The sequence below is a fragment of the Protopterus annectens genome, chromosome 2.part1 (assembly GCF_019279795.1).
Source record: "Protopterus annectens isolate FY-2018-M chromosome 2.part1, PAN1.0, whole genome shotgun sequence".
Taxonomy (NCBI): domain Eukaryota; kingdom Metazoa; phylum Chordata; order Ceratodontiformes; family Protopteridae; genus Protopterus; species Protopterus annectens.
In genome coordinates, this window is record NC_056729.1 from 1508895306 (window position 1) to 1508919843 (window position 24538).

Below are 24538 nucleotides of genomic sequence, written 5' to 3' on the forward strand. Positions count from 1 at the left end.
CTGGGACACAGTGAGAGTCCTGTCCCTCTACACCATCAGATGTGTTGGCTCCAAAACACAGATTGTTTTCTTTTCTGTAGCAACAAGCACAGCAATGGCAATTCTGTGTGCGCCTATTACAGAAATAAAATTGAAGTAGCCAACTTTCTAAAATACCCCTGAGAAAGAACGTGGCATTGATCAGGTCTACATTGTTGTCAGAATGATCAGCCACATCCTAGGACAGTATCTGGTATCTTGTTCATAATAGCAAAGACACTGGATGGGCAGTCTGTCCCCAAGCATCTCATTCTTGTACTCACATATAAACAACTAATCTTTTTTTTGCTAACTGAAATCTTCCTATGATTGTGTATCTCAGTTTTCTACCTATTGCCACTAGGATACAGTACTCTTCTGCTTTGATGCTGCAGGGCTGGTTTATGTTTGAGAACAAGCTTTGACTTGCTAATTTGCACTCTGAGCATGATGTACTATACAACACATGATGGCTGTCTATTACTAATTCTTTAACTTGAATGACCCACATAGGACATTTTAGTTGCTTGTATATTATTCCTACTGTACTGTCATAGTTTTGCCTGCATTTCTGTTGCTTTTATCTAAGCTGAAACAGAAATTGGTTTATTGTGATCAGGGTTCTACCCTGGTTAACAAATTCAATAAATAAATAAATATAATTAATAAAAAGTAATACAAGAAAGTGTTCCCGAGTCCCTTGAAAAGAGGCTAGTGGGTTTACCCTATTAACAAATGAATAAAGTAGAAATCCAGGCTTATGTTAAATTATTCGTCCTTATCATTGTATGCTGTTTTGTTATTCCTTGTTGTATATGGCTTATTATTCTTTTGTCTTATTGTACTTTATTGTCTTATACTGTTTACTGATTTCATTTAAATGATTCTTGTAAGAATTTTATGTGCTTCAGACCTTTTTTCTATTGGTGGTCAATGAAAGTCTGTCATACCTGGTTGGGTGCTGGAAAACTTGATTAGCAGAGCATAAATATATAACATGAATTACAATGGGATCCTACATTACTAACTTAATTTTAAAACAAGTATGTAGTTCATGTGCATTGGATTATAATAGTGACAGAAATGTGCTCTTTCTTTCTTTCCTGCAGATGTTGATGAATGCATTACTGGGGAATCATGCTGTGTGCAGGACTGTACCAACAGTCCTGGAGGGTATGAGTGTGCTTGCTTTGCGGGATACAGGAGGAGTCTGGATGGTTGTGGGTGTGATGGTAAGTAGAACCACAAATTTCTTTTAATACACCATATAAAATGGTATGCAAAAGTGCTGAGAAACTGAAAAACAATCTGTCCCTAGCTATACTTTGATGTGGGCCCAGATGTACAAGAGAAATATCAGGAGTCACAGACATCATGTAGTTATTGTCTGACAATTAGAGTTTGCAGAGCACTGCTTCTTTTTGTGTGTGTGTGTGTTTTTTTTTGCACAGGCTGCATTTTAAAGGCTGTAATTTATTTATGGCTGCTTGCAAGAATCCAAAATAATTTTGTAACCACTACATTTGACTTGCTGGGCTCTTAACAGTTCTCCCATGTTGCAGACAGGGTTGCCAGATATCACTATTTGAGAGGCACTGTCCTGGAATCAGCAGCCCGATCCTGAGTCCCACACTGCCAGTTAAAATCCTGACGAAACAACCTCCACTTAGTTTTTTTTTTTTTGATTGGCCCATATCACAAAAAGGAGCTACTTCTGTTTAATGCAGAACTGCCTGATGTTCTGCATTGAACAGAAGAGGGTCCGCTGTGCGATTATTTTGAGTGGCTCATATACTGGCATATGGGCCAATCAAAAAATCGCCAAACACTGAGGTAGTTGTGTTTAATGTGGAACTGCGATGTTCTGCATTAAAGACATTTTTTTGGTCTTCACTTAGTGTGAAATACCTTTTTTTTTGTCCCTACCTGGCCCATCAGAAATCTGGCAACCCTGTTTGCAGATATCAGTAAACATATTAAGGCTAAGGAAAACAGGTAGCCTTTAATTATTACTTCCAGGTGGTTTTCTTGAAATGTAAGAGTGTTGAAATTATGTAAAAGGTTATGTGAAGAAATTTTTTGAGAATATTAAGGATATACATACATAAGATAGAGATGAATATGATTATCTCATGGCCTCAATTACCGGAGGTTTAAGGTATCACACAGTGAAAACTCCAGCTTGGCTAGTTTATCTTGTAGTTTTTACTAATTGGTTTGTCTGTGTGACCTTTTTACTTTTTGGTTTTGGATGTTGGGGATATTATGCAGACACCTTAATGGTTATGGACATCAGCTGGATGTAAAGACCTTGTGTTTCTGAAGTATAATCAAACAGTCCACTTATGCTGTGCTGACAAGGTCATAAGAAGGCTGAAACATGCATGTCCACAGCTTGTGGGTTTGGATTTATTGGTCTGGATTTAAACACAAAGACTTAAAAAGAAAAAGTAAAAGGTCCTAGATATTCAGAAGCCATATAGCTGAAACACTTGATGTCCTTAAGGTGTCATTTGCATATATGTCGTGGGCTTCTATTACAGGAAGTTTAAGATATCACACAGTGAAAACTCTAGCTTGGCTAGGTTTGTCTTGTAGTTTTTAAAAAACAAGAACAAAGAATATGTAAAAAGGATAGAAAAAATTTTATCTTATGTGCTATGGGTTATTTCAAATGAAAGACTGAATGAAATTTTGTTTAATGGGAAACTGATTTTAGCATGATTTTAGCAGATATATTAAATAAAATTAGATTATGGTTGTGAAAAATGAAGTTGGGGTTAGTTATGAAGAAATAAATATTAAGAAGCTAAAAAAGAAAATGAGAAATAGTAAGGAGGGAGAAAAGGACCTGTACCAATTGGCTAGACAGAGGGACTGAGCTGGGAAAGTATGCTGTAGGTTAGGGTGGTAAAGGATAATGAGGGAAACATACTCACAAGCAAGGAGAGTGTGTTGAGCAGATGGAAAGAGTACTTTGAAGGGTTGATGAATGAAGAGAATGAGAGAGAGAGAGAGAGAGAGAGAGAGAAGGTTTGATGATATGGGGATAGTGAATCAGGAAGTGCAATGGATTAGCAAGGAGGAAGTAAGGGCAGCTATGAAGAGGATGAAGAATGGAAAGGCTGTTGGAGCAGATGACATACCTGTGGAAGCATGGAGGTGTTTAGAAGAGATGGCAGTGGGGTTTTTAACCTGATTGTTTATGAAATCTTGGAAGGTGAGAGGATGCCTGAGGAGTGGATAAGAAGTGTATTGGTACCAACTTTTAAGAATAAGGGTGATGTGCAGAGCTGTAGTAACTACAGAGGGATAAAACTGATAAGCCACAGCATGAAGTTATGGGAAAGAGTAGTGGAAGCTAAGTTAAGAATGGAGGTGATGATTAGTGAGCAACAGTATGGTTTTGTGCCAGGAAAGAGCAATACAGATGCAATGTTTGCTCTGAGGGTGTTGATGGAGAAGTATAGAGAAGCTCAGAAGGACTTACATTGTGTCTTTGTGGACTAAGAGAAAGCATATGACAGGGTGTCTAGAGAGGAGTTGTGGTATTGTATGAGGAAGTCAGTAGTGGCAGAGAAATATGCAAGAGTGGTACAAGATATGTACGAGGGCAGTGTGACAGTGGTGAGGTCTGCAGAAGGATTGACGGATGCTTTCAAGGTGTAGGTGGGATTACATCAATGGTCAGCCCTGAGTCCTTATTTACAGTGATGATGGACAAGTTGACAGACGAGATCAGACAGGAGTCCCAGTGGATTATGATGTTTGTGGATGACATTGTGATTTGTAGTGAGAGTAGGAAACAGGTTGAGGAGACCCTGGAGAGGTGGATATATGCTCTAGACAGGAGAGAAATGAAGGTCAGCAGGACTAAAACAGAATATATGTGTGTGAATGAAAGGGAGGACAGAGGAATGGTGAAAATGCAAGGAGTAGAGTTGGCAAAGGTGGATGAGTTTAAATACTTGGTATCATCAGTTCAGAGTAACGGTAAGTGTGTGCCTAGGTCTCTTACCACAGAGTGCGTACTTAGGGTGTTGCTATTGATGTGGTAGTTAGCAAGAACATCACTCTTACCAAAAGGGATGATAATACATTTGTTTTGCATTGAGTTTAAGACCATGACTTTAGCACCAGTCATTTGTTTGTAGGCTGTTGACATCATTTAGAGATTCTATGACCGCTCCCAGTTTGCAGTCATCAGCAAACTTTGTCAGCCACAGACCTGTAGTTTTTGCCTGTACTTTGGAGAAATAGATTCCAAACAGGAGAGGTCCCAGGACTGATCTCTGTGGAACACCACTGGTTACAGGTCTGCAGTAAGAGGTGGATTCCCCTATTTTGACTATATATGTTCTATCAGTGAGCAAGTTAGTGACCCATCTAATGACATAAGGGTTGGTACCTAGCTCAGTGAGTTTTTCAATGATGCCTGAGTGGGGGATAGTGTCAAAATCCTTGGCTAAGTCTAGGTAGGCTGTATGCACAGATTTCCCCTCATCCACAGCCTTGGTGACTGTTTTGAAGAAGTCCACCAGGTTTAACAGGCATGATCTCCCTTTTACAAGTACAAACTGAGTAGGGCCTAGTGTTTGGAGGTTTCCTATATCTTTTTTGATAAGGTCCATGATGATTTGCCCCACGGCCTTGCAGATAAGGCTAGTCAGGCTAATAGATCTATAGTTCCCAGGGTTAGTGGAAGCACCACCTTTGTGCATGGGAATAATGGTGGCCGTTTCCCATTCAGCTGGGATGAAGCTGGTGCTTAGACTTTGATTGAAAAGAGTACCCAATGGTGTTGCTAATTCTTGTAGGAGCCCATGTAGGATGCAGCCTGGGATGTTATCAGGTCCCATAGATACTGTGTTTTTGGCCTTAGAGATGGTGTTTACAACATGCTCTTTAGAGATACAAGGTAGGGGACAGGTGGTAGGGATGTCATGGGGTATGTGTGGTGGGGACAGGGGAGTAATGTTTTCATAGAACTTGTTGGCCAACAGGTTAGATATGTCCACAGGCTCAATATATGTGATATCATTAACTACCAATTCGGCAAAAATCTGGGCCCTTCCTTTTAGGTTATGGATGTAACTAAATAACGCCTTATGGTTGTCCTTAGTTGAGGAAGCTAATTTGGATTCATAGTTTGCATAGGAGAACTTCACAAGAAGTGTTATTTGCTTGTTTAAGCTGAGGAGGGAGTGTTTCCAGTTTAGAGCTCACTCCCTTTTACTGTTAGACAGCAATTTCTTCCTCTTATTGTACAGTCTGTTAATGGCAGTTGTCACCAGGCAGGTTTGTTCTTCCTTGAGGAGCTTGTTTTGGTCCTATCAGGTACAGCTGAGTCAGTGCAGTTGTACAGTTGCTTGTATAAAGCATTGGTGTAGAACTTGGCATAGTTGCCAGTTCCATCGGCGGGGGATGCAGTGAAGCTATTAATGCCATCCTGTAAGAGGTTATGATCTGCTCTGGAGAAGTTTTTTAGTTTAGTTGCTGCTGGAGGGTGAGGTCAGGTGTGATAGTTACTTCGAATGAGACTGATTTGTGGTCAGATCTCCTCAGGGAAGACCTCACAATGGGAGTGCTATAGTGGTACCCATGTTGGTAAGTACGAGATGCAGGATGTTGACACCCCTTATGGGGGTGTCAGCGAGCTCATCCAGGACATTGGAGTTAACAAAGTCAAAGGAACCTTTAGGCAACTGAGTTTGAGCACAAGAAATTTACACAGTCAATGAATGGCTAGTTAAAGTCACCCAAAACCATGCCATTCAGATATATCATGATAGACTCACAGATCAGTCCACTCTTCTGACAAGCATCTACTCCTGATAAAAAAAATCTAGCAATTTAGCTGGCATTTCTCTTTATTCCAGATACATAGCCAAGGACTGGAACGTCCTCCACCTTCTCATCTAACACTTAGAAAATCAGCAAATGTTCAAAGCCACAGTCAAATAACTCATCAATAATTCCTGGATATGTTCTTGCATATATCATGAATAATAAACATTGTCTCCTATTTAGTATTTTCCAATTAATTTAATTTCTTCTTTGCTCATGCTACCTATTAACTGCTATCTCTTCTGTCCTCAATATTTTTTCTTGTTTGATTAGTCAATTTCTTCATAAACTGATTGGTCAACTTCTTCATTTCTTCATAAACTTCAGCTTCACCCTGTTCTTCAGGCCTCTCTCTGCAACCTGTATATTGCATTCTTTCATGTAAATGTTACTCTGCGATCTGTGCTTTACTAGTTTTTTATTCAGATTTTGTCTCCTCTTAACTGCACCTTTCCATCTTTTCATTTCATATCTAGCATGTTGTTATACCACTTCTGCAATCACAATTGTTGTTTTCTCTCTCTCTCTTACCCACCCAACTCTGTATTTAACATTTTATCCATAATGGTCATGTACTCAGAAGTTAATATTGTCTGTCTGGATTTTTTAACAGCTTAATCACATTTTTTTAGAGCTTTACACTACTGTCAGTACTTCCCTTTTTTATTTTATTTTTTAACATTTGCTTACTGGGAAATTCCGACTGGGAGAGAGCCCATTTTCAGCAGAAGCCCAGGGAGAACTTTTCTTACATGCCCTACTAAAATGCTGTATTAATTCACATTATCTGCATTTTTGGTGGTTCCTTTATTTTGTTATTGTTATTTGTTGATTGTCTGGCATTTTTGACTGTCTATTTTTGATTGTCATATATTATTTTTTTCTTGGATGTGGAGAATTTCTACCTGGGCCTCTGCTGAAATGGGTTTGTCAGACTTTCCTGGCAAAACAAATGTAAAGTAAGTAAAATAATAAAGTCCATGTGATGTCCTGATCCACTTTAAAATCATTGTATCACTCCTGTTCTGAGAGTATGCGGCACATCAGCCTCTGGTCGTACTGTTTACTTTGGTGAAAGGATGGCATTTTGTGCTTACCTGATGGAAGAGGCAATGCTAATAACTAAAGTAGCTGCAGTATGACTGATGCTGCTACTCCTGTGATTTTTTTCCTCACTATAACTGTTATATAGGTTTATAGTTAAACACAAGACTAGCTGCCCTTGTGGCCTATTTTAAGTTTATCAAATTTCCCTTTCAAAAGTAAGAATCAAATCCTGTACCTTGTGACTGTGAGGTAAACACCTTAACCATTATACCAACCTACAGACCCATGCTGTCTTTTTATTGTCATTGTGGTACACTATTTCCCTTACATACAACTATGAATACCATCTGTTTTCACCTAACACACATTTGTGTATCACTTGGACCTCATTTCCCTACCTAGTTTCATTTGCATATCTATATGTGGTCCTTTTCATATCTACTGCAGCAGATGCATGGCTTTGAAATCCTACTAGGCTGTGCATTGCCAGTTCCTGAGCAAATACATGCTGCCAGTATATAACCTGTCTGTGAATCTCAGTCAGTATTTCATAGAGAAGGTGTCAGAGCCAAGGCATACCTTGTTGGAGGAAGGAATGTGGCATAGTTCATCAGCATGTGTGGGGTTCAAGGATAATGCAAACAGATGGGAGAGGGTAGCAGTGAGTGGGTTAGTTGCCACACTAATGTGTATTCAGTAGACTGTAGTTGTTCTTTCAGCATATCCATGTCTAGAGGCACTGTTTTTTTTTATTTCATTATTGCAGCTAAAATCTTCCCACTGGGAATAGAAGCTTTTATTTTTTTACTTCTTAACTAAAATATTGATTGTCTGATGATAGCATCTCAATCTGCTGTGCGGATGATTGTAGAAAGCAAGGTAGTTGTTTTGGAGGCAAATCAGGATATTGCCAGCCACCAGAAAGCAGTATTGCTTGCTTGTGAGGGGGGTGGATACCACTATGTGTTGGCAAGAATAGCATAGAAATACATCACATAAAGGGCTTGACATCACATAGTGTACCTGAAAGAGAAGGGCATGTATCATATTTTGAAATATCATGCATGTATACTGAAGGAGATGGTATATATCTGATTGTGATAAATTTAGAAGGAAGCTACCATCCTATTTAGGTGAGTTTCTGACAACAGTAACTTATACTGACCTTGTTCTGTTTTTCCTTTTGCAGATGTAGATGAGTGTTCAAGTGACAATGGTGGCTGCAGTGACACCTGTGTCAACCTCCTAGGCTCATTCTACTGTGCTTGTGAAACTGGAGAGAAACTCAGTGATGATCAGAGAACCTGTATCCGTAAGAATTTATTTATTTATTCATTATCAGTTCATAGGTTCATATGTGTTTACTAGGCCAACAACCACAATGAAATTTTTAAGCCTAGCCATGTATCCCAAATCTCTGACAAGTTCTGATACCCTTGATAAGTATAAGCATGGGCCTGGAAGATGAACCATTTACAGGTTACCTGTTTGCATTAGAGACATAGGTGCCAAACCAATGCTAGATTTTCAATTTCCCATCCAATTGTCCAAGTTCCACTTGAATTGGGTTAGGGAGGAGCTCTGCTTCACATGGATGGGGAGCCTGTTCCATAGATGGAGTAGTCTCTGGGATACATACCTATCTCTCCAGCAGGTCCTATTTATATCACAGGCAAGGTTTAGGTCTTTAGAACGGGTTCATAGGTTCATAGATGTATACTAGGCTATTGGCTCTGGAGCCTTTGCAAGCCTAGCCCAAAAAAATTACCTAGGCACTGTGCCACCTGATGTTAGTTCACAGAGCCCCTATCCAGTAGGGCAACTGGAGTGATCCCTGCGGTGTACTTTCTGTTACCCATCCACTCATCATGATTTCTCCTAAAGAGGGCCAGTGAGGTGCGCTGCTTGACATGACTGGGAAGCTTATTCCAGAGTACAGACAGTCTTTGAGAGACAAACCTGTCCCTCCAGCATGTTCTGTTAATTGTAGTAATGACATTGTGATCTCTGGAGCATGTGGCATGGGGGGGGGTTGGGATTAAATTGGGGTAATTCTGGTACTGTTTGTTTTGTGGATATGCAGGAGGTCCATCAGAGTGGGGTCTGACAATGCCCTGCATGCCAGGCATAGATCTCCCCTCAAAAGCCTGTAAGAGGCGGAATACAGGGATAGAGCCTTGAGGTGGTCTCCATAGGACATATTACTTACGCCCTGTATTCTTTTAGTGAGGAACCTCTGTGGACATTCCATTTGTTGGATATGCCTGGTTAGGTACATACCAAAGGGGGCATTGTACTCAATGATAGGTCCGTTGAATGCCAAATACAGTGGAACAATGATTTCCTTGGATTTATATGCCATACCTTTGTTTATAAGTTGTGCAACATAGAATGATTTCCTCACCACTGTAGACACATGATGATCAAATGCTAGATTATTATCTATGTGTGTCCCTAAGTCCCTGACTACTGGGTAAACTCTAAGGAGCATGTTGTTAGTATGATAGTTACCAGAGATGGATGCATTTTTTGGCATTTAGTTTCAGTCCATGTCTCTGACACCAGTTGTTTGTCTGTGTCAGCCCCTCCTAGAGAACATTTGTGTCAGTGTGAAATTCAATGACAGCTTCTAATTTGCAGTTATCTGCAAATTTAATCAGCCAGAGACCACTGACATTGGCCTTGACTTCTGAGATGTAAATGCCAAAAAGGAGTGGTCCAAGGACTGATACCTGAGGGACTCCACTTGTGACTGGCCTCTTTGTAGAGGTGGACTCCCCAGTTCTAACTTCCTGGATCCTGCCTGTGAGCCATTTGGCTATTCACCAGGTGACGTATGGGTTTGTACCTAACCTCTTAAGTTTGTCAACAATGCCCGAATGGGATATTGTGTCAAATACCTTGGTCAGGTCAAGGTAGGCAGTCTGAACAATTTTGCTCTCATCCATTGCTTTGGTGATCTTCTCAAAGAAGTCCACCAGGTTAAGTAGGCATGATCTGCCCTTGACAAAACCAGACTGAGTTAGGTCCAGTGTCTGGAGGTTTACTATATCTCTGTTGATCATCTCCATGATAATTCTTTCCATGGCTTCACTTATAACACTAGTGAGACTTAAGGGTCTGCAATTTCCAGGGTCTGTAGATGGCCCACCTTTGTGCAGAGGGATGACTGTTGCCTTTCTCCATTCATGAGGCATGAAGCCTGTTTGGAGGCTACAGTTAAATAGTAATTCCAGAGGCCCTGATAGGTCATGTTTCATGCTATTTGGAAGGCATCCTGGGATATTGTCTGGGCCCATTGATGCAGTGTTCTTGGTCTTAGAGAGAGCATTACGGACCCATTCCTTAGTGATAGTAGGGGGAATTATATTTCATGATATTTCCTGAGGGAAGGTTGAGGGGAGAGAGAGGAGTAAAGTTGGAGCTGAATTTATCAGCCAGGAGATTTGTTATATCTTTTGACTCAGTATAGGTGGCTCCATTTACAATGTGTGCAGGTGTCCATTTAAAGCTATTCATAGATCACATAGCAAAGTGATTTACAAAAACTATTCAGTGCATGTTTTAAATCAGTCTGTGTACTTGTGGAAGAAAGGCTGACCCTTGACAAAGATGTATTTCTTTCAACACATGAATATGTACTCTACAGTTAACTGCTTCCTCATGTAACAAGTTGAGATTATCAAAGAGTGATGAGAGCAGTGTCCACACTCACTGCAGATTAATTTAAAAGAGAACCTTGCCTCCTTTGCAAGGCCATTTCCCCATTATCCTTTAAAAAAAATACTTAGGATGCTAACTAACAAATTAGGATATTTGAAGGTTTCCCATTTGTTGCCACTAAACTAAAACTAAAGAGTAACCAAACAGTACTGTGCTCTTCCTACTGCCACTTAACCCTAGAAGCTCTCCTTTTCACATTAGAAAACTTTACTCCATGTGCACTCAAGACATGGAACTCCTTAGCTATAACCGTAAGGAGTTTGGCTTCTGTGGTTTTAATCTGTCGCAAATTATAGTAATATTTAATAATCCAAGACTGCAGTATAAGTAGATATAATGTGTTAGCTGTTTTGACCTTATGTAATACTACAGTTTATTACCTTTATCCTACATTCCAGATAATTGGTGAGTGTGTAAGAACTTTGCATTTCAATTTATATCTTGTGTGTCTGTATTCACACTGTTGTTTCCCCATGAATGTGCTTTAATTTCTATAACTAGATTATGGTCAGAAATAGGCATTTACTTAGGCCAGTGAATTAACTTGTAAATTCTTAGTAGACATGATGGGCATCATCAACTATTGCTCACTTTTCTGTCACTGGTTAAGCCTGGTTTGGCTGCACATCTGCTTGTGGCTGTTCAAAGAACAGTGCTGTAGCCAGTCTGGTGTCAGCCAGTTCCATATCCACTCTGCCTGTGTTACTCAGCATGCAATACTGCAGAAAAGGATGTCATTAATTAGTTCAGGTTTCATTTCACCTGTGGCTACACTGAGGCAACTATTTCAGCAGGTACTGTAGGTCCTCGTGTTATTGAGCTGACTATCTCACAGAAAAGGGTGCCATTGCTATCATTTCCTGGAAGGGAAGTAGAGAATGTTTACTGTGAAGTACTCAGCACTGATCAGCATCACGGACATTAAATCTATTTCTTAAATTAGAGTGCTGTTATTACATGTAGCAAATAATGTACTGCATCAACAGGACTGAAAAAAAAAAAGATTTTGGACCAGAGTCCCAAAATTATCCTGCACAACTATCCTTTTTATGGTTTGTCCCATCCCATCCCATTTAAGCATTAATGTTTTCAGTATTCATAGAGACACCAGAAGACATAATACTTTCTCATAGAGATCAGGATGCCACCTGTCACAGAAGCAATGTTTTTGGAACTTTGAATGTTGCTAAGTATGAAGCTTTAAAGCTCAAATATTCGGTCATGCAAATAAAAGGCCTTTTGTCACACTATGTCTGAACGAAAGTACAAGTGTTTTGAATTATCACTGGGTTTTGTATAATCCTCTGATCAAAGATAGTATGACTTTTCTGTAAGTTATAGAAAAGATGTTATTTATGCTGCCTCCTCATGTGGTGCAGAGGACTAAAGATCTTACTGTGATCCAGAAGACCCATGTTCAATGAGAAATGAGTGGGTAGGTGGAAATGGAGTGGCAAACAACTTGCCTATCTTATGGGGAAGGGAGGCAACTTGGCTCACAACTTGGGTGACATCTAGTGGCTGCTGTGGGTGGTGTAGCCCATGCCAGAGGAAATGCTGGCTCTGTCTAGCAGTGTAGGTTGGGAAGGAGTTACATGGGGAAGCTCATGCCCCCCCCCCCCATCATAATGACTGGCAACTTAGTTGGTGTGAGGGAGATAGGCTCTCCATGGGGCTGGAGAGTGGAACCCCTTACATCTGCATGGCAGATTTTCATGATGGACTCTCATATCATGGAGGACATGAAGGCCTGGTTGAGGCTCATGCCCCAGAGCAGGAATTAATGGTCCAGCTGGTCATCAGGCTGATGATGAACAATACAAGAGAGGAGAGGAGAGGCATAAAAAATGAAAAAAAAAATGTTATTTATGCCGTATGTAGTTAAGATATGTTATTGGTGGTGCTGTTGTATATATAATTGTTTGTACTTACACATTTGTTAAGTAATGGACCTTTTACTTACTACTACTATATGGTTTGTTAAAATACAAACTAAACATGGTCAAACCTGCATTTGCCGATCAGTGACTACATTTAAAGTGCACTAAAACTAACCTAACCTGTAGTGGAGCTAATGAGATTTGGTGACAGACAACAGATCCAGTTATTGTCAAAACAAAATGCAATCACTAAGGAATGCAAAACTCTGTCTTCTTGGGGCATGCCTATCCTTTCCTTATTGGCTTACCTTCTATGACTGATGACCATCTTCAAACGAGAGACTATATCTTCCAATTTTATGGCTGAATTAAGGTGAACACTAAGAGCTTCAATGGACAGTTTAATTTTTAAAGAATTTCCTTTGGCATTTCAAGTAAGGATGACAGGTTTGCCTCCCAGCAAGAGGTTCTCCAGTTTGATTCCTGGCTGGGGTGTCTTTTGTATGGAGTCAGCTTGTCCGCCCTGTGTTTAAATGGGTTTTCTCCCACATTCCAAAGACATGCAGTAGGTGGATTGGACACTCTAAATTGGCCATAGGTGTGAGTGTACGTGTGAGTGTTTAGATGAAAAAAACAGGTGCAACAAGACTAGCCACTCAGTGGTGTGAACCTTAGCCTTAGATGTCTGTCACTCTGTTGAAGTGTCACCCCAATCCCATGTACAAAACTGGGAAAAGGGGTTTCAGAGGAAAGTGTCAGTGGCTGCCTGTTTGTAGACTTACTTAGTGCTCAGCTGTCATTTTCGAAGACACTGGTCTCTAAAGAAGGTGAATCACTGCTGGGTTAATTTCTGGGTGGACTGCAGGCCCTCCTGTTAGTGTTAAGTGGAGTGCAGGAGACCCAGAGGTGATGTCAGAGTGGATGATGAAGATAAATAGCAAGTAGGACTGCAGGCAAAATTCAGTTAAAAATTTTGTGTCAGACCAAATTTTGACCAAGATCTGAAAAAGTCATCATTTTATTCAAAACAAAATATTGGCATTTGATGCCGATACAGAGAAAAGTGCCAGTATTAAAACTCCACATGTAATTTTGTAAGTACAGCAACACTATTAATATCTGAATAAGAAACTTACAATGTATTAAATTGTTTGTGATATATATGTGATACCTGTATTTTTTTCAGATCAGGTTTTTTCGTGTTGATGTTTGAGTTTACTGTACAAAATCATTTTCCAACTAAAACTTAAATATTTGTTTACAATGTAGGATAATAAGAAAAATCTGTAAAAGAATCATAGCACAATTTAATGAAGGATACCAAAGTTATGAGCACACATTTAATTTCAAAAGTGACATTTTGATATTTTTCTGGTTTTAATTTTTAATCTATGATATTATTGTATATGGGATTCTTCAATGCACTTCATGAAGACACCTGCCATTTCCCCCAGGCTACAGTATTATTTTGCACCCTGCAGATTTTTATGAAAACAGTATATTAAATGCCATTGTGTGAAATGCAAACCAGATGTGGCACTGACAATTGTTTTATTTTATTGTGTTATCCATATGTTTTAAGGGTTCCTTGCAAGTTCTTGAATGCAATTTGAATGAACTAAACATCACTGTAATTAACATACCAACATGCCTTGAAACACACTTTTTGTGTGGGGCTTTACTCCCCACACCACATCATATTTACTGTTATAACATTTAGGTCACTAGACCTTGAGGAGAGGACTTTCACACCACTCCCCTTTGCTGTTTAACCTTGTTATTATTAATAATAAGAAGCAGAGATGAATACAGGTTAATAAAACAGAAATGTATAATATTGATTCAGCATATCCAAAACCACAATCCCTAATGTGTACACACCAATAGCACTATGAAAAAACAGGAACAGGGAAAACATCTAAAAAGCAGAGTAAAACTAACAAACATTTAGCAGTGGGCAAGTGCCACCACTGGCACCTCCTCCGTGTTGGGAACTGTGCCAGTCTATTAACTAGCAATGAGCCCCCTTCCCCACATACACATTCCTCTCCTCCTTCTTATACAGCTACACCCATCTACTCTCAGTAACTTTCTTATTTCTTCACTGAAGTTGCATAACCTCCACCAAAGTAAAGGTGCCACAAAATTTGAGTTGCTTTATTTACAAGGAATGAGAATAGAGGGTGAATCTCCCTTTATATGAAGTAAAACATTACCTCTCCATTAAATGATGTTGAGTCACATCTGACTTGCATATTTACTAGGCAAGCAGGGGAACATAACTATAATACCAGGATTTTCTTCAGCATCACACACACACACACACACACACACATACACACACACACGCACACACACACACACACACACACACACACACACACACACACACACACACACACACACACACACACACACACACACACAAAGAAAAAAATGCCACGTCAGATTACAGGACATCAAAACCACAATGTTTTTAAATAATATTAAAAATAGACTTAGGTTTACAGAAAATTTAGAGTTACCAGCTCACCTACTGCATCCCTTTGGGATACTGGAAGAAAACAGAGTACCCAGAAAAGACCCACACAAACCACATGAAGGACATACAGACTCCAAAAATGGATTCTGAGAACTTCCTGCTGTCAGGTCCCAGTGCTACTAATTACATCACCGTCAAAAACACTAATATAAAATCATCTACTTAATAATGTCACTGTTTGTAATTTTGACATCTACAAAGTACTCCACAAATCACCTCTCCTTAATGACCAAGTAAGTCTTCCTTCTAACTGCAAACATATTTTAGAAGAAAATCTCAAAACTAAACCTCTAATTTAATGACTAATATTCAGTTCATTGTCTCTTTGCTACCCTTCTGTAATTAAGATATTGATGCATACTTAATGTACTTTTGCATGTCTTCCACTTGGTGATGTCACTACACTAACAAGCAAAAACGACCAAACCACCATGACCGGTAGGATTTGGAATGGGGAGAAGTGACCTTAGAGACTCATCATGCAAATATAATATATTATGAATAATGCAAGGTGACACTATGTGGTGAGCAAATTTATTAGCAAGTCATGTAGGAAGAGGAAGGCAGTCTTTAGACAAAAAACACATTTATAATACAAAGGTGGGTGGTGACCCTAGACTCAAGTATTGCACATTACAAAGGAGTGGGGTGGGGTGGAGTGGGGCTGACATGTACTGTTTATGTAGTACTACAAGATGCATTCTTTATTTAGCATTCTGAGGGGTACAGCTAGTTCAAATGCAAAAAAATGTTTGATGCACCTATGCAACAGGAGTGCTGATACCTGTTCATTTGTAGGTAGCTTGTACTGTGAGAACTAGTCAGTAGTAAATCAGGATTGTGTCTTATGAAGGTTAACATTTTTGACATCCACACTTTATCGTTTCTAAAATGATTTAGTTATTTAAGCATTCAGCTATTCTGCACTTCAGCTAGTCTGCACTTTTATCTTAGAATAAGAGCCCTTGCTCAATGAGTACATGCTGGTGTCCCATTCCCACTCTGGGAATGCAGATATTATGGAATTGTCTACCTCAGTGCCATTATTAAGTGTAGGCAGAGATGGGATGAGGACTTATTTTCAGTTAAGTATTAGCTCTCTACTCTTCAAGTAGATATGATACCCAATATTTTCCTTAGGTGGAAAAGGAAACATAGTATAGTTAGACAACCCCACTGCTTTTATATTTACTTTAGAGTGAAGCAATGGGAGTACAAGCATTAGGTCACTGGCAAGAATTTTTTCATTTATTAAAGAACACCAGAGGCACCTAATAAAGATGATCACAGGCTTAAAATCCTACAGCTACCAGAAAAAAGAGTAGAATCACTGTTCCTCTTTTCTATGGCTGATAGGCTGCTCATAGGAGACCTATGTGTTGCCATTCAAGTACCCAGGAATCCAGGATATCTTCTACCTTCACAAATCAAAACAGTCCCACAAAATACCAGAAACCAGCTTCAGCAGACCGGTAAAACAAGGTGGAAAGAAATTTATTACTTAGCATCTCCCTCACCTCTGGAACATACTCCTCCTACTGATAAAATAGTGTGTGTGATACACTATTTCCTTCAAATGGGACACTGATAATTAGATGGGTATTCATACATTCAGCCGAGGCTGGACTAGCATAGCCCTTCTTGAGAGTGAGGGTACGGTCTAGGGTGGGAGAAGACTCAGTTGTCTTGAACTTCTTATTATTCCTAAAGTAAACAGCAGAAGTGATTTACATGCGAAGGGAGTGTTCATTATTTCCCATATTAAAAATAGCGGATTAGGCACCCTCCCACCAGTATGCTAAATGTGCAGAGTTGACAGCAAGCGGATTTGAATACCCAGTAAAATAGTAATAGGACTGGGGAAAACACATTGTGTGAGCACACAAGAGAGTTAGCACGTAACTGACAATCACTTAGGAGTAAGTAAGCAAAACAGTATTTCTGCACAAAATCTGTGTGAGATGATGCTTCCCAAATGCACTTACCTTTAAGATTACCATAGATACCTTTCTGTGTTTCTTTTTTTCGTGCTACCTGTATATGTGTAGCTACTGTCTTTTCATGGAAAGTAAGTTTGTACTGTATTGACTGAATGTGATCATTAAGTGAGGAGTGAGCATTTGGGCACTCATAATTTCTAAGGGCATTATTGTGGCAAGGATTTGGAAAAGTTATTTCAGAAATATTAGTAGTCTCTCACTCTTTCCAGAATGCTTGCTTACCTGACTTAGTTCTTAAATATACAGCCTTCTTTGTGGCATTTTCAGCCCTTATTGTGGCCATATTGATTTTACCAAGTCTTCTGTCACAGACCAAAGTTATTTAGTTAAGTGAAGTGGCATTACCCCAAGTTGCTCATGGATCAGTGTAGAGTTTTGTTGAGTCTGGCCTATGAGAGTATGAGAGTTCAGAACTATTTCTTGCCTTGTTTGTTTTAATTTGTTAAACATGAAATTCCAGCTTGACATAACCTATTTTCATTTTTGACCCAGAAAGGGAAAAGTTTTGTAGGAAATTACAAATAATTGCAATACAGGCAAATCAGCTCAACAAACACTTTGTAATTAGTTGCAGTAGTAGCAACATCATAAGGCATGACACACGCAGAATACAAACCAATGTTTAAAATACTTTATGAGATGTTTAACAAATTCTGTTGCAATTTTTTTTTATTTCCTCTTCAGCATTGGATGCGGTACTACCTTTATCATTCTTATAAGAAAAGCGCAGTCCGGGTCTGAACTGTCTGCAAACAGCTAAAGTTAACTTTGAGTATGTGTCTGCCTGTTTGAGCCAATATAATTTTTTCTCCTGGAGAGCACTCTGCTTTGGCTTGTAAGCAGTCCCCACTCCCCCCCCCCCCACACACACACACACTCATCTTCCACTTTGTCTCTTATTCCCTTTTGTTAGGAAATAGTATCCATAACTGATCAATACTGTGTTTGTTAACACAGTAGCCTACTGATACAAGTTTTTCCACCTGAGAAATTGTTAAGAAATGACTTACAGTTTCAGAGCAGCCCTTGGTCAATTCTGATTGTTTCATAAACACAAACTTGTCATTGCTTTGGCTCATTAACAGCAGTACAAAAGAACTGCCTGCTCACACCTTTGTTCTCCACCTTATCTCCACCCTACTTTATGCCTCTCCAATATATACCTACCTAAGGCAATGCGATCTAAACAAGCTAGAGACCTGCTACAACAAAATCGCCAAATTCACCACAGGGACATCCTACCGTAGTCACCACTGTCTCTCACTTGCTGAACTGGGCTGGCTTGAACTCCCTCACCTCCTTCAATGGTATCAACTCTCACTCACCCACAAACTAGTAAACCATCCACTAAATGTCCCATCCCTCCAAAATCTACTCCAACCCTATCGCACCACCAGACCACTAAGATCCAGCAACAAAAATCACTTGCAGATCACTAAAGCCAATAACACTGCTGGTGAAGCACTATTCTCTTGCACCTTAGCCAAATTATGGAACTCCCTCCCACCCACAATTACCTCCGTACCATCATGCACCCACTTCAAAACTTTACTAAAAGCACACCTAAAAACATGCTGGCTATGCCCTTGCAACTCCCAATCTTAATATCACCCACCCCATCCAACCACTACCTTTCTTTCCACCCCACTAACTACCTTGATTATAGCAAGCTCAGATGCTCATAAGCCTAGTACTTATTACACAGCAGGAACTTCTTAGGCTAACATTTGTTAATGTCTGTTATGTATTTCGCAGATACAGATTCTATTTGTCTACTGATGTACTATGTTCTTCATCTGTTAATATGTAATTAATTGCTATGTTAATCAAATTGTTAATCACTATGTAATCCAATGTAACTACTGTCTGTTTATTTTAACTGTGGAGCGTTTCTCCCCGGTCCTCCGCTGAAAATGGACCTATGTCCAGTCGGACACTCCCGGTCAACAAATGTAAATAAATAAATAAATTATAACATTTGCAGTAGCAGTAATGAAATGCATGAAAATTGTCTGAATTGCAGCACCAACAAGAAAAGCATGTCTTGGTTAGTGATTTTTTTTAAATGAAAGATTGATCTAGTGTTGTCTTTTTCATCCATTCCTCAACAGTTGGGGGTTGAATCTGACTTCAACCACTTCTAAAGACTTGGCTGCATAGCTCTTACCATTACCTCAGATCTTGTTTACTGCTTCAGCAAATGGATGTATTCTACCATAGCCGGGGCGTTAGTGAATAGGATAAGCATTTCTTCAGATATTTAAGCATTTCTTCAGATATTTTCATAGCTTTCTAAGCTGTTCTTTTTGTCCCTGCCTCACCTACTTCTTTGTTATATATAGATATATAAAAAGGTTGTATTACATCTTTTTTACTTAATTTATAGGTCTCGTGCCTTTGTTGTGTGATTCCCTTTTCTTCTTGTGTTACCTGTTGAGGGTACATCTTGTTTACCATTGCTGGTAATTCTTTCTTGTCTTTTTTTACCATTGCTGGTAGTCATCTGTTTTTCTTTCCTTTTAATTTCTTCTGACACAGTTTTCATTTTGTCACTATGTCTAAAAAGCCTACTGGCTTAAAAAAAATGCAGTTGCTGTGGGTATAACATTCCTAATTGATAACCACAGGAGTGTGTTTATATTCTGGGCTCTTCCCATCTGGATGTTAAATGCAATGATATCTGTGCAGGTTTAATCATCAGACTTTAGTTGAATACTGCAACAACCTAGTACTTAAGGGTTTACTACCTTCTATATTTTCTGCATCTTCTTCTGGAATTCCTGTCTGTACAAGTCTGGAGACAGTCCTTATTCAGGACTCTGCTAACACTTCCAAGTCCTGATTATAGAATCCCATCAGAGAGATGCCTTGGAAGTGTACAAGCAAGAGGAGGCACTTAGATTCCCCACAGGAATCCTTAACAGAAGCCACTGACTTCAATGAAGGGGAAGGGTTCCCCACATCACCACATGAGGATGTCTCCTTTTGTGAAATACTCAAACTTTTGATAGAGAAAGGTGGTTGGTCTTCCAACCTCTCCTCCCAGTCAGAGTGTGTGTTTCTTGAGGTTTTTGGAGCCTCCTCATCTGCATCCTGGGTAGCCCCCCCAGTGGACAAGATGGTGGACCTCTTTTCCCGGCAGGCATGGAAGGATACAGATGTCAGTATGCCAATCCCAAAAGACTTGAGAAGTACCTGGTTGTGCCAATGGATAGGAATGTTGGAGCAAGGATCTCCCAGTAGATGCTGTGGTGGCAGCATTGGCCAGAAAGAAAGAACTTGGTGAACAAAGTTTTGCTGTCCATTCCTTAAATAGGGAGGGCATTGAAAAGTTTTGGAAGCATCACTGAACTTTATTAGGCATGTAACAAGATTTCAGAGGGACTGCATCAAGGAGTTTTCCAATATCCTCTTGGGATCCATGTCCACAGAGGACAAGAAAACTATCTCTTCACAACTGGCCACCCTTCTGTCCCTAGAGAACACCTTTATGAAGCTCATTTCCCATGCCTCAGAAGGTGCTTCAGGAGCCAGGGACCCAGGAATTGCTGTGAGATAGCATGCCTGGATGCACCTCTGTGATTTTACAGAGCCTTTCAAATCATCATTCATCAATTCCCCTTTTGTTCAATCTACCTTGTTCAGCCCAAAGTTTAAAGAAACCCTGTCTAGGGTTGAACAAGATTGGTAGCTCAGCATACTGGATCCGAAATACTTCAGGTACAATTAACACAGGGTAAGATGGCGATGCAAGTCATAGCCTGCTACAGAACCCCAACCATATCCCTTGACTCTCACTCCAGCTTCCTAAGCACCCTGGAATCTGTCATGGTCCAGCCCAATACTCACATACTGGGTGACTTCAACTACCCTGCCATCAGCTGGGAAAATTATTCTACTACCAATGCTCAGGCCCAACGCTTCCTGGAATTTATCATTTCCAATGCTCTGGACCAGTTCATTCTGACCCCCCCCCCCACTAGAGGAAGCAACATCCTCAACCTGGTTATCACCAACATGGGAGACAATCACTCCACACCTATAGTCAACTCCTCCCTGGTTAAATTCGATCACAAACTGATTACAATGGAAATCTCCATCTCACCCACACACCCCCGCTAAGGTGACTACCCTGAAAAAACTTCTTCAAAACTGACTTTGGGCTTATAAAAACAAAGATGGCTAACTTCTCGGCCTTCAGGCCAATGGAAAATAGCTCCATGACTGCCGAATCATACACCAGTGTGTATGAGCACGTACACAAATGCATGGATCTCACCATCCAAATAGAACCAAAATGCTGTCCTCCAAAAAAGAAAGCCAGTCTGGTGGTCCCCAGCCATCAAGTAAACTCTACAACAGAAGGAAGAAACTGTTGCAGAAAAAATGAAGTCACAAGAATGGAAAAACTCCCTTATCAGACTCAACAAAAATTTGAGATCCCTTATCAAATTCTCTAAAGCCAGCTATGAAGGCAAAATTATGGCTAACACAAAAAATGACCACAAAGCCTTTTATAGCTATATCAAGAACCTTTAAGGCAATACCCAGATTTTTTCCAAGTTATTGCACAATGGTACCTCCTATACTGAGCTAACAGATATAGTCAACATGCTGGCAGACAGATTCAGTGCCATCTTCACCCCCTCAAAGGCCCTATCACAATACCAGAAGAAAGCCTGGTACCCACCATTTCTGTGGCACAGGTAAAAATTGCATTTTCCAAAGCTGATAATATCTCTGGCTGCATCCTACATGAACTACAAAATGAACTGGCACCACACCTGTGTGCCCTGTTCATTCACAGCCTTACCTCAGGCTTTGTCCCTAATGAATGGTGCACTGCTACAATCATCCCTCTCCACAAAGAGGGGTCAACTACAGACCCTGGGAACTACCTCCCCATTAGCCAGAAGAGTCTGATATGCAAATCTATGGAGTGCATCATCATGGACCTGCTCAACAAAGATATAATCAATCTCCAAACGCTTGACCCCACACAGTTTGGCTTTGTCAAGGGGAGATCCTGCCTACTGTACCTGGTTGGCTTCTTCGAGGCAGTCTTCAAGGTTGTGGATGAGGTAAGGCAGTGCATACAGCCTACCTCAACCTGGCCAAGGCCTCTGATACCATTCCCCACTCGGGTATCATTGATAAACTCAACAAACTAGGCATCAGTCCTTATATCACTAGGTGGGTTGCAAATTAGCTCACTGACAGGACCCACAGAGTGAAAGTTGCAGACTCTAAGTCAGACTATCGACCAGTCACGAGTGGAGTCCCACAGGGCCCGGTCCTGGGCCCTCTCCTGTTTGGCATCTACTTCTCAGAAGTCCAGGCCAATACAGAGGAACTCTATCTGACCAAGTTCGCTGATGACTGCAAGGTAAAAGTCATTGTCAACTCCCCAAGTGATGCTGACATCCTACAAAAGGGTTTCTCTGAGAACAATAACTGGTGCCAGAACCATGGCCTTAAGCTTAACACCAAAAAATGCATTATCGTTCCCTTTGGAAAAAACTCAGCTCCCATGAATTACCACATTGATGAGAGCCCACTAAACACTGAAGGGACCATAAGACATCTGGGCATCCAGGTTGACAGCCACCTCACCTTCGATCACCATGTTGCCGCTTTGGTCAAAAAGTCCTTCTACTTGGCACATCTTATAACCAAACGATTTGCATCCAGAAAGAAAGAGGTCATCATCCCTCTCTATTCATCCCTCATTAGACCAATCATTGAATATAACTCCCCGTTTGGCATGTACCTAACCAGACACCTTCAACAGCTGGAGAGGCCACAAAAGTACCTCACAAAAAGTATCCTAGGCCTTAAACACATGTCCTACATGGAGAGACTCAAGAAACTTCAGCTGTTCTCAGTCTCTTATCAGCTACTCAGTGGTGATCTCTGCTTGACTTACAAAGCCATGTCCAACCCAGCCCTACTTGAAATGCTACACCTAAAGAAATCCCATGCAACACACTCCAGAGACCACAACCTCACTACCACAATCAATAGAACATGTTGGAGGGACAGGTTCATCTCCCAAAGACTGCCCATACTCTGGAATAAGCCTCCCATTCATGTGAAGCAGAGTACCTTGCTGGCCCTCTTCAAGAGAAAGCTCGACGAGTGGATGGGTAATAGAAAATTCACCCTAGGGATACCTCCAGTTGCCCTACTGGACAGAGGCACTGTGAACTAACCTCGGGAGGCATGGTGTCAGGGAAAATATGTTTGGACTAGGCTGCTAAAGGCTCCAAGGCCATTAGCCTAGTACACACCTATGAACCTATAAGACATTGTCTGCCATAGGGATATGCTTTTCTAACCCTCAAAGGAACTTTTTCTGAAACCAGAGAGGTGGTAGGAAGATGGGGTTCTGTAAGTCACAAGGATCTTCCCAGGAATGCTGTAGTGGCAGGTACCCCCATGCAGCAATGATGCCCAAATGGCATAGGAGGCTGGCAAAACCAGGGCTTCAGAGGTACTTTCTCTGAGAAGCGCTAGTAGCACTCCTAAATGTTTGCCCAACTGCTGCACTCTGGAGCCAGTAGGCAGTTGAGGGGGCACTTATCCCTGCACTTGCAAACCTGGATAGCCATCACCAAAAACACTTCAGTGCAGGGGACTATTTCCAGATGCTATTACATACCCTTTTCCCTTCACCCCCCCCCCCCATCAAGCTACAAAACTTCCTGACATTCCACCCAGTCAGTGGAAAGCAGCCGCTACAGAAATAAAAATACTGATGGCCAAAAGAGTTACCCAAATGGTTCCCCCAGACCAACAAGGATTCAGGTCTTTTTGGTGCAAAAGAAAAATGAGGACTTGAGGCCTCTCTTGGATCTCATCAGTTTAAACCAGTATGTCAAACACTCAAAGTTCTAAATGGTCATTCTACTGGTATTGCGCAAGAACATTTGGATGTGCTTGATAGATATACAGGATGCATACTATGACAGGTGGTCCAGGAGATTTCTTCACTTCTGGCTGGGAGCCAGTCATTACCAATATAGAGCCCTGCCTTTGGGGTTCACCACAGCCCCCAGAATGTTCACCAAATGCATGGCACTGGTTGCAGCTCACTTGAAACTGCTGGGATTCTGGTTGTTTCCATATCTAAACAACTGGCGCCTCTCTGCTCCCAACAAGCCTCTACTGATTCAAGCCAAGGACTACTTACTGCAGCTATGTTTTCATCTGGGCATTAAAGTGAACTACAAGTCTCAGCACTCCATCACTCAAGCTCTTGAGTTTATTGGTGCTTACCTGGATACAGCGACACAAATCAAAAGCTTACAGCAGACAAGAGTAAACACTTTACAGAGTCAAGAATCCCTGATCCTCTGTCTTCCTTCCCCACCAGTGAGATTGGTATTACAACTCCTTTTCTGTATCGCTGCTTCCATAACTCTAGTGCCCCTAGCAAGGTTCTATATGGGGGTACTGCAATGGGCACTTGCATTTCAATG

General features: G+C 40.6%; 1 protein-coding gene across 1 annotated transcript in view; it reads left to right on the forward strand.

The window, feature by feature from the left end:
• Positions 1-24538, forward strand: part of MEGF6 (multiple EGF like domains 6) — a 2184612-nt gene that overhangs the window by 745715 nt on the left and 1414359 nt on the right. The window contains exons 7-8 of the mRNA XM_044062967.1: positions 1128-1250; positions 8102-8224. Coding sequence (XP_043918902.1) covers positions 1128-1250; positions 8102-8224 — 246 coding nt within the window. The remainder of the gene's footprint in view (positions 1-1127; positions 1251-8101; positions 8225-24538) is intronic.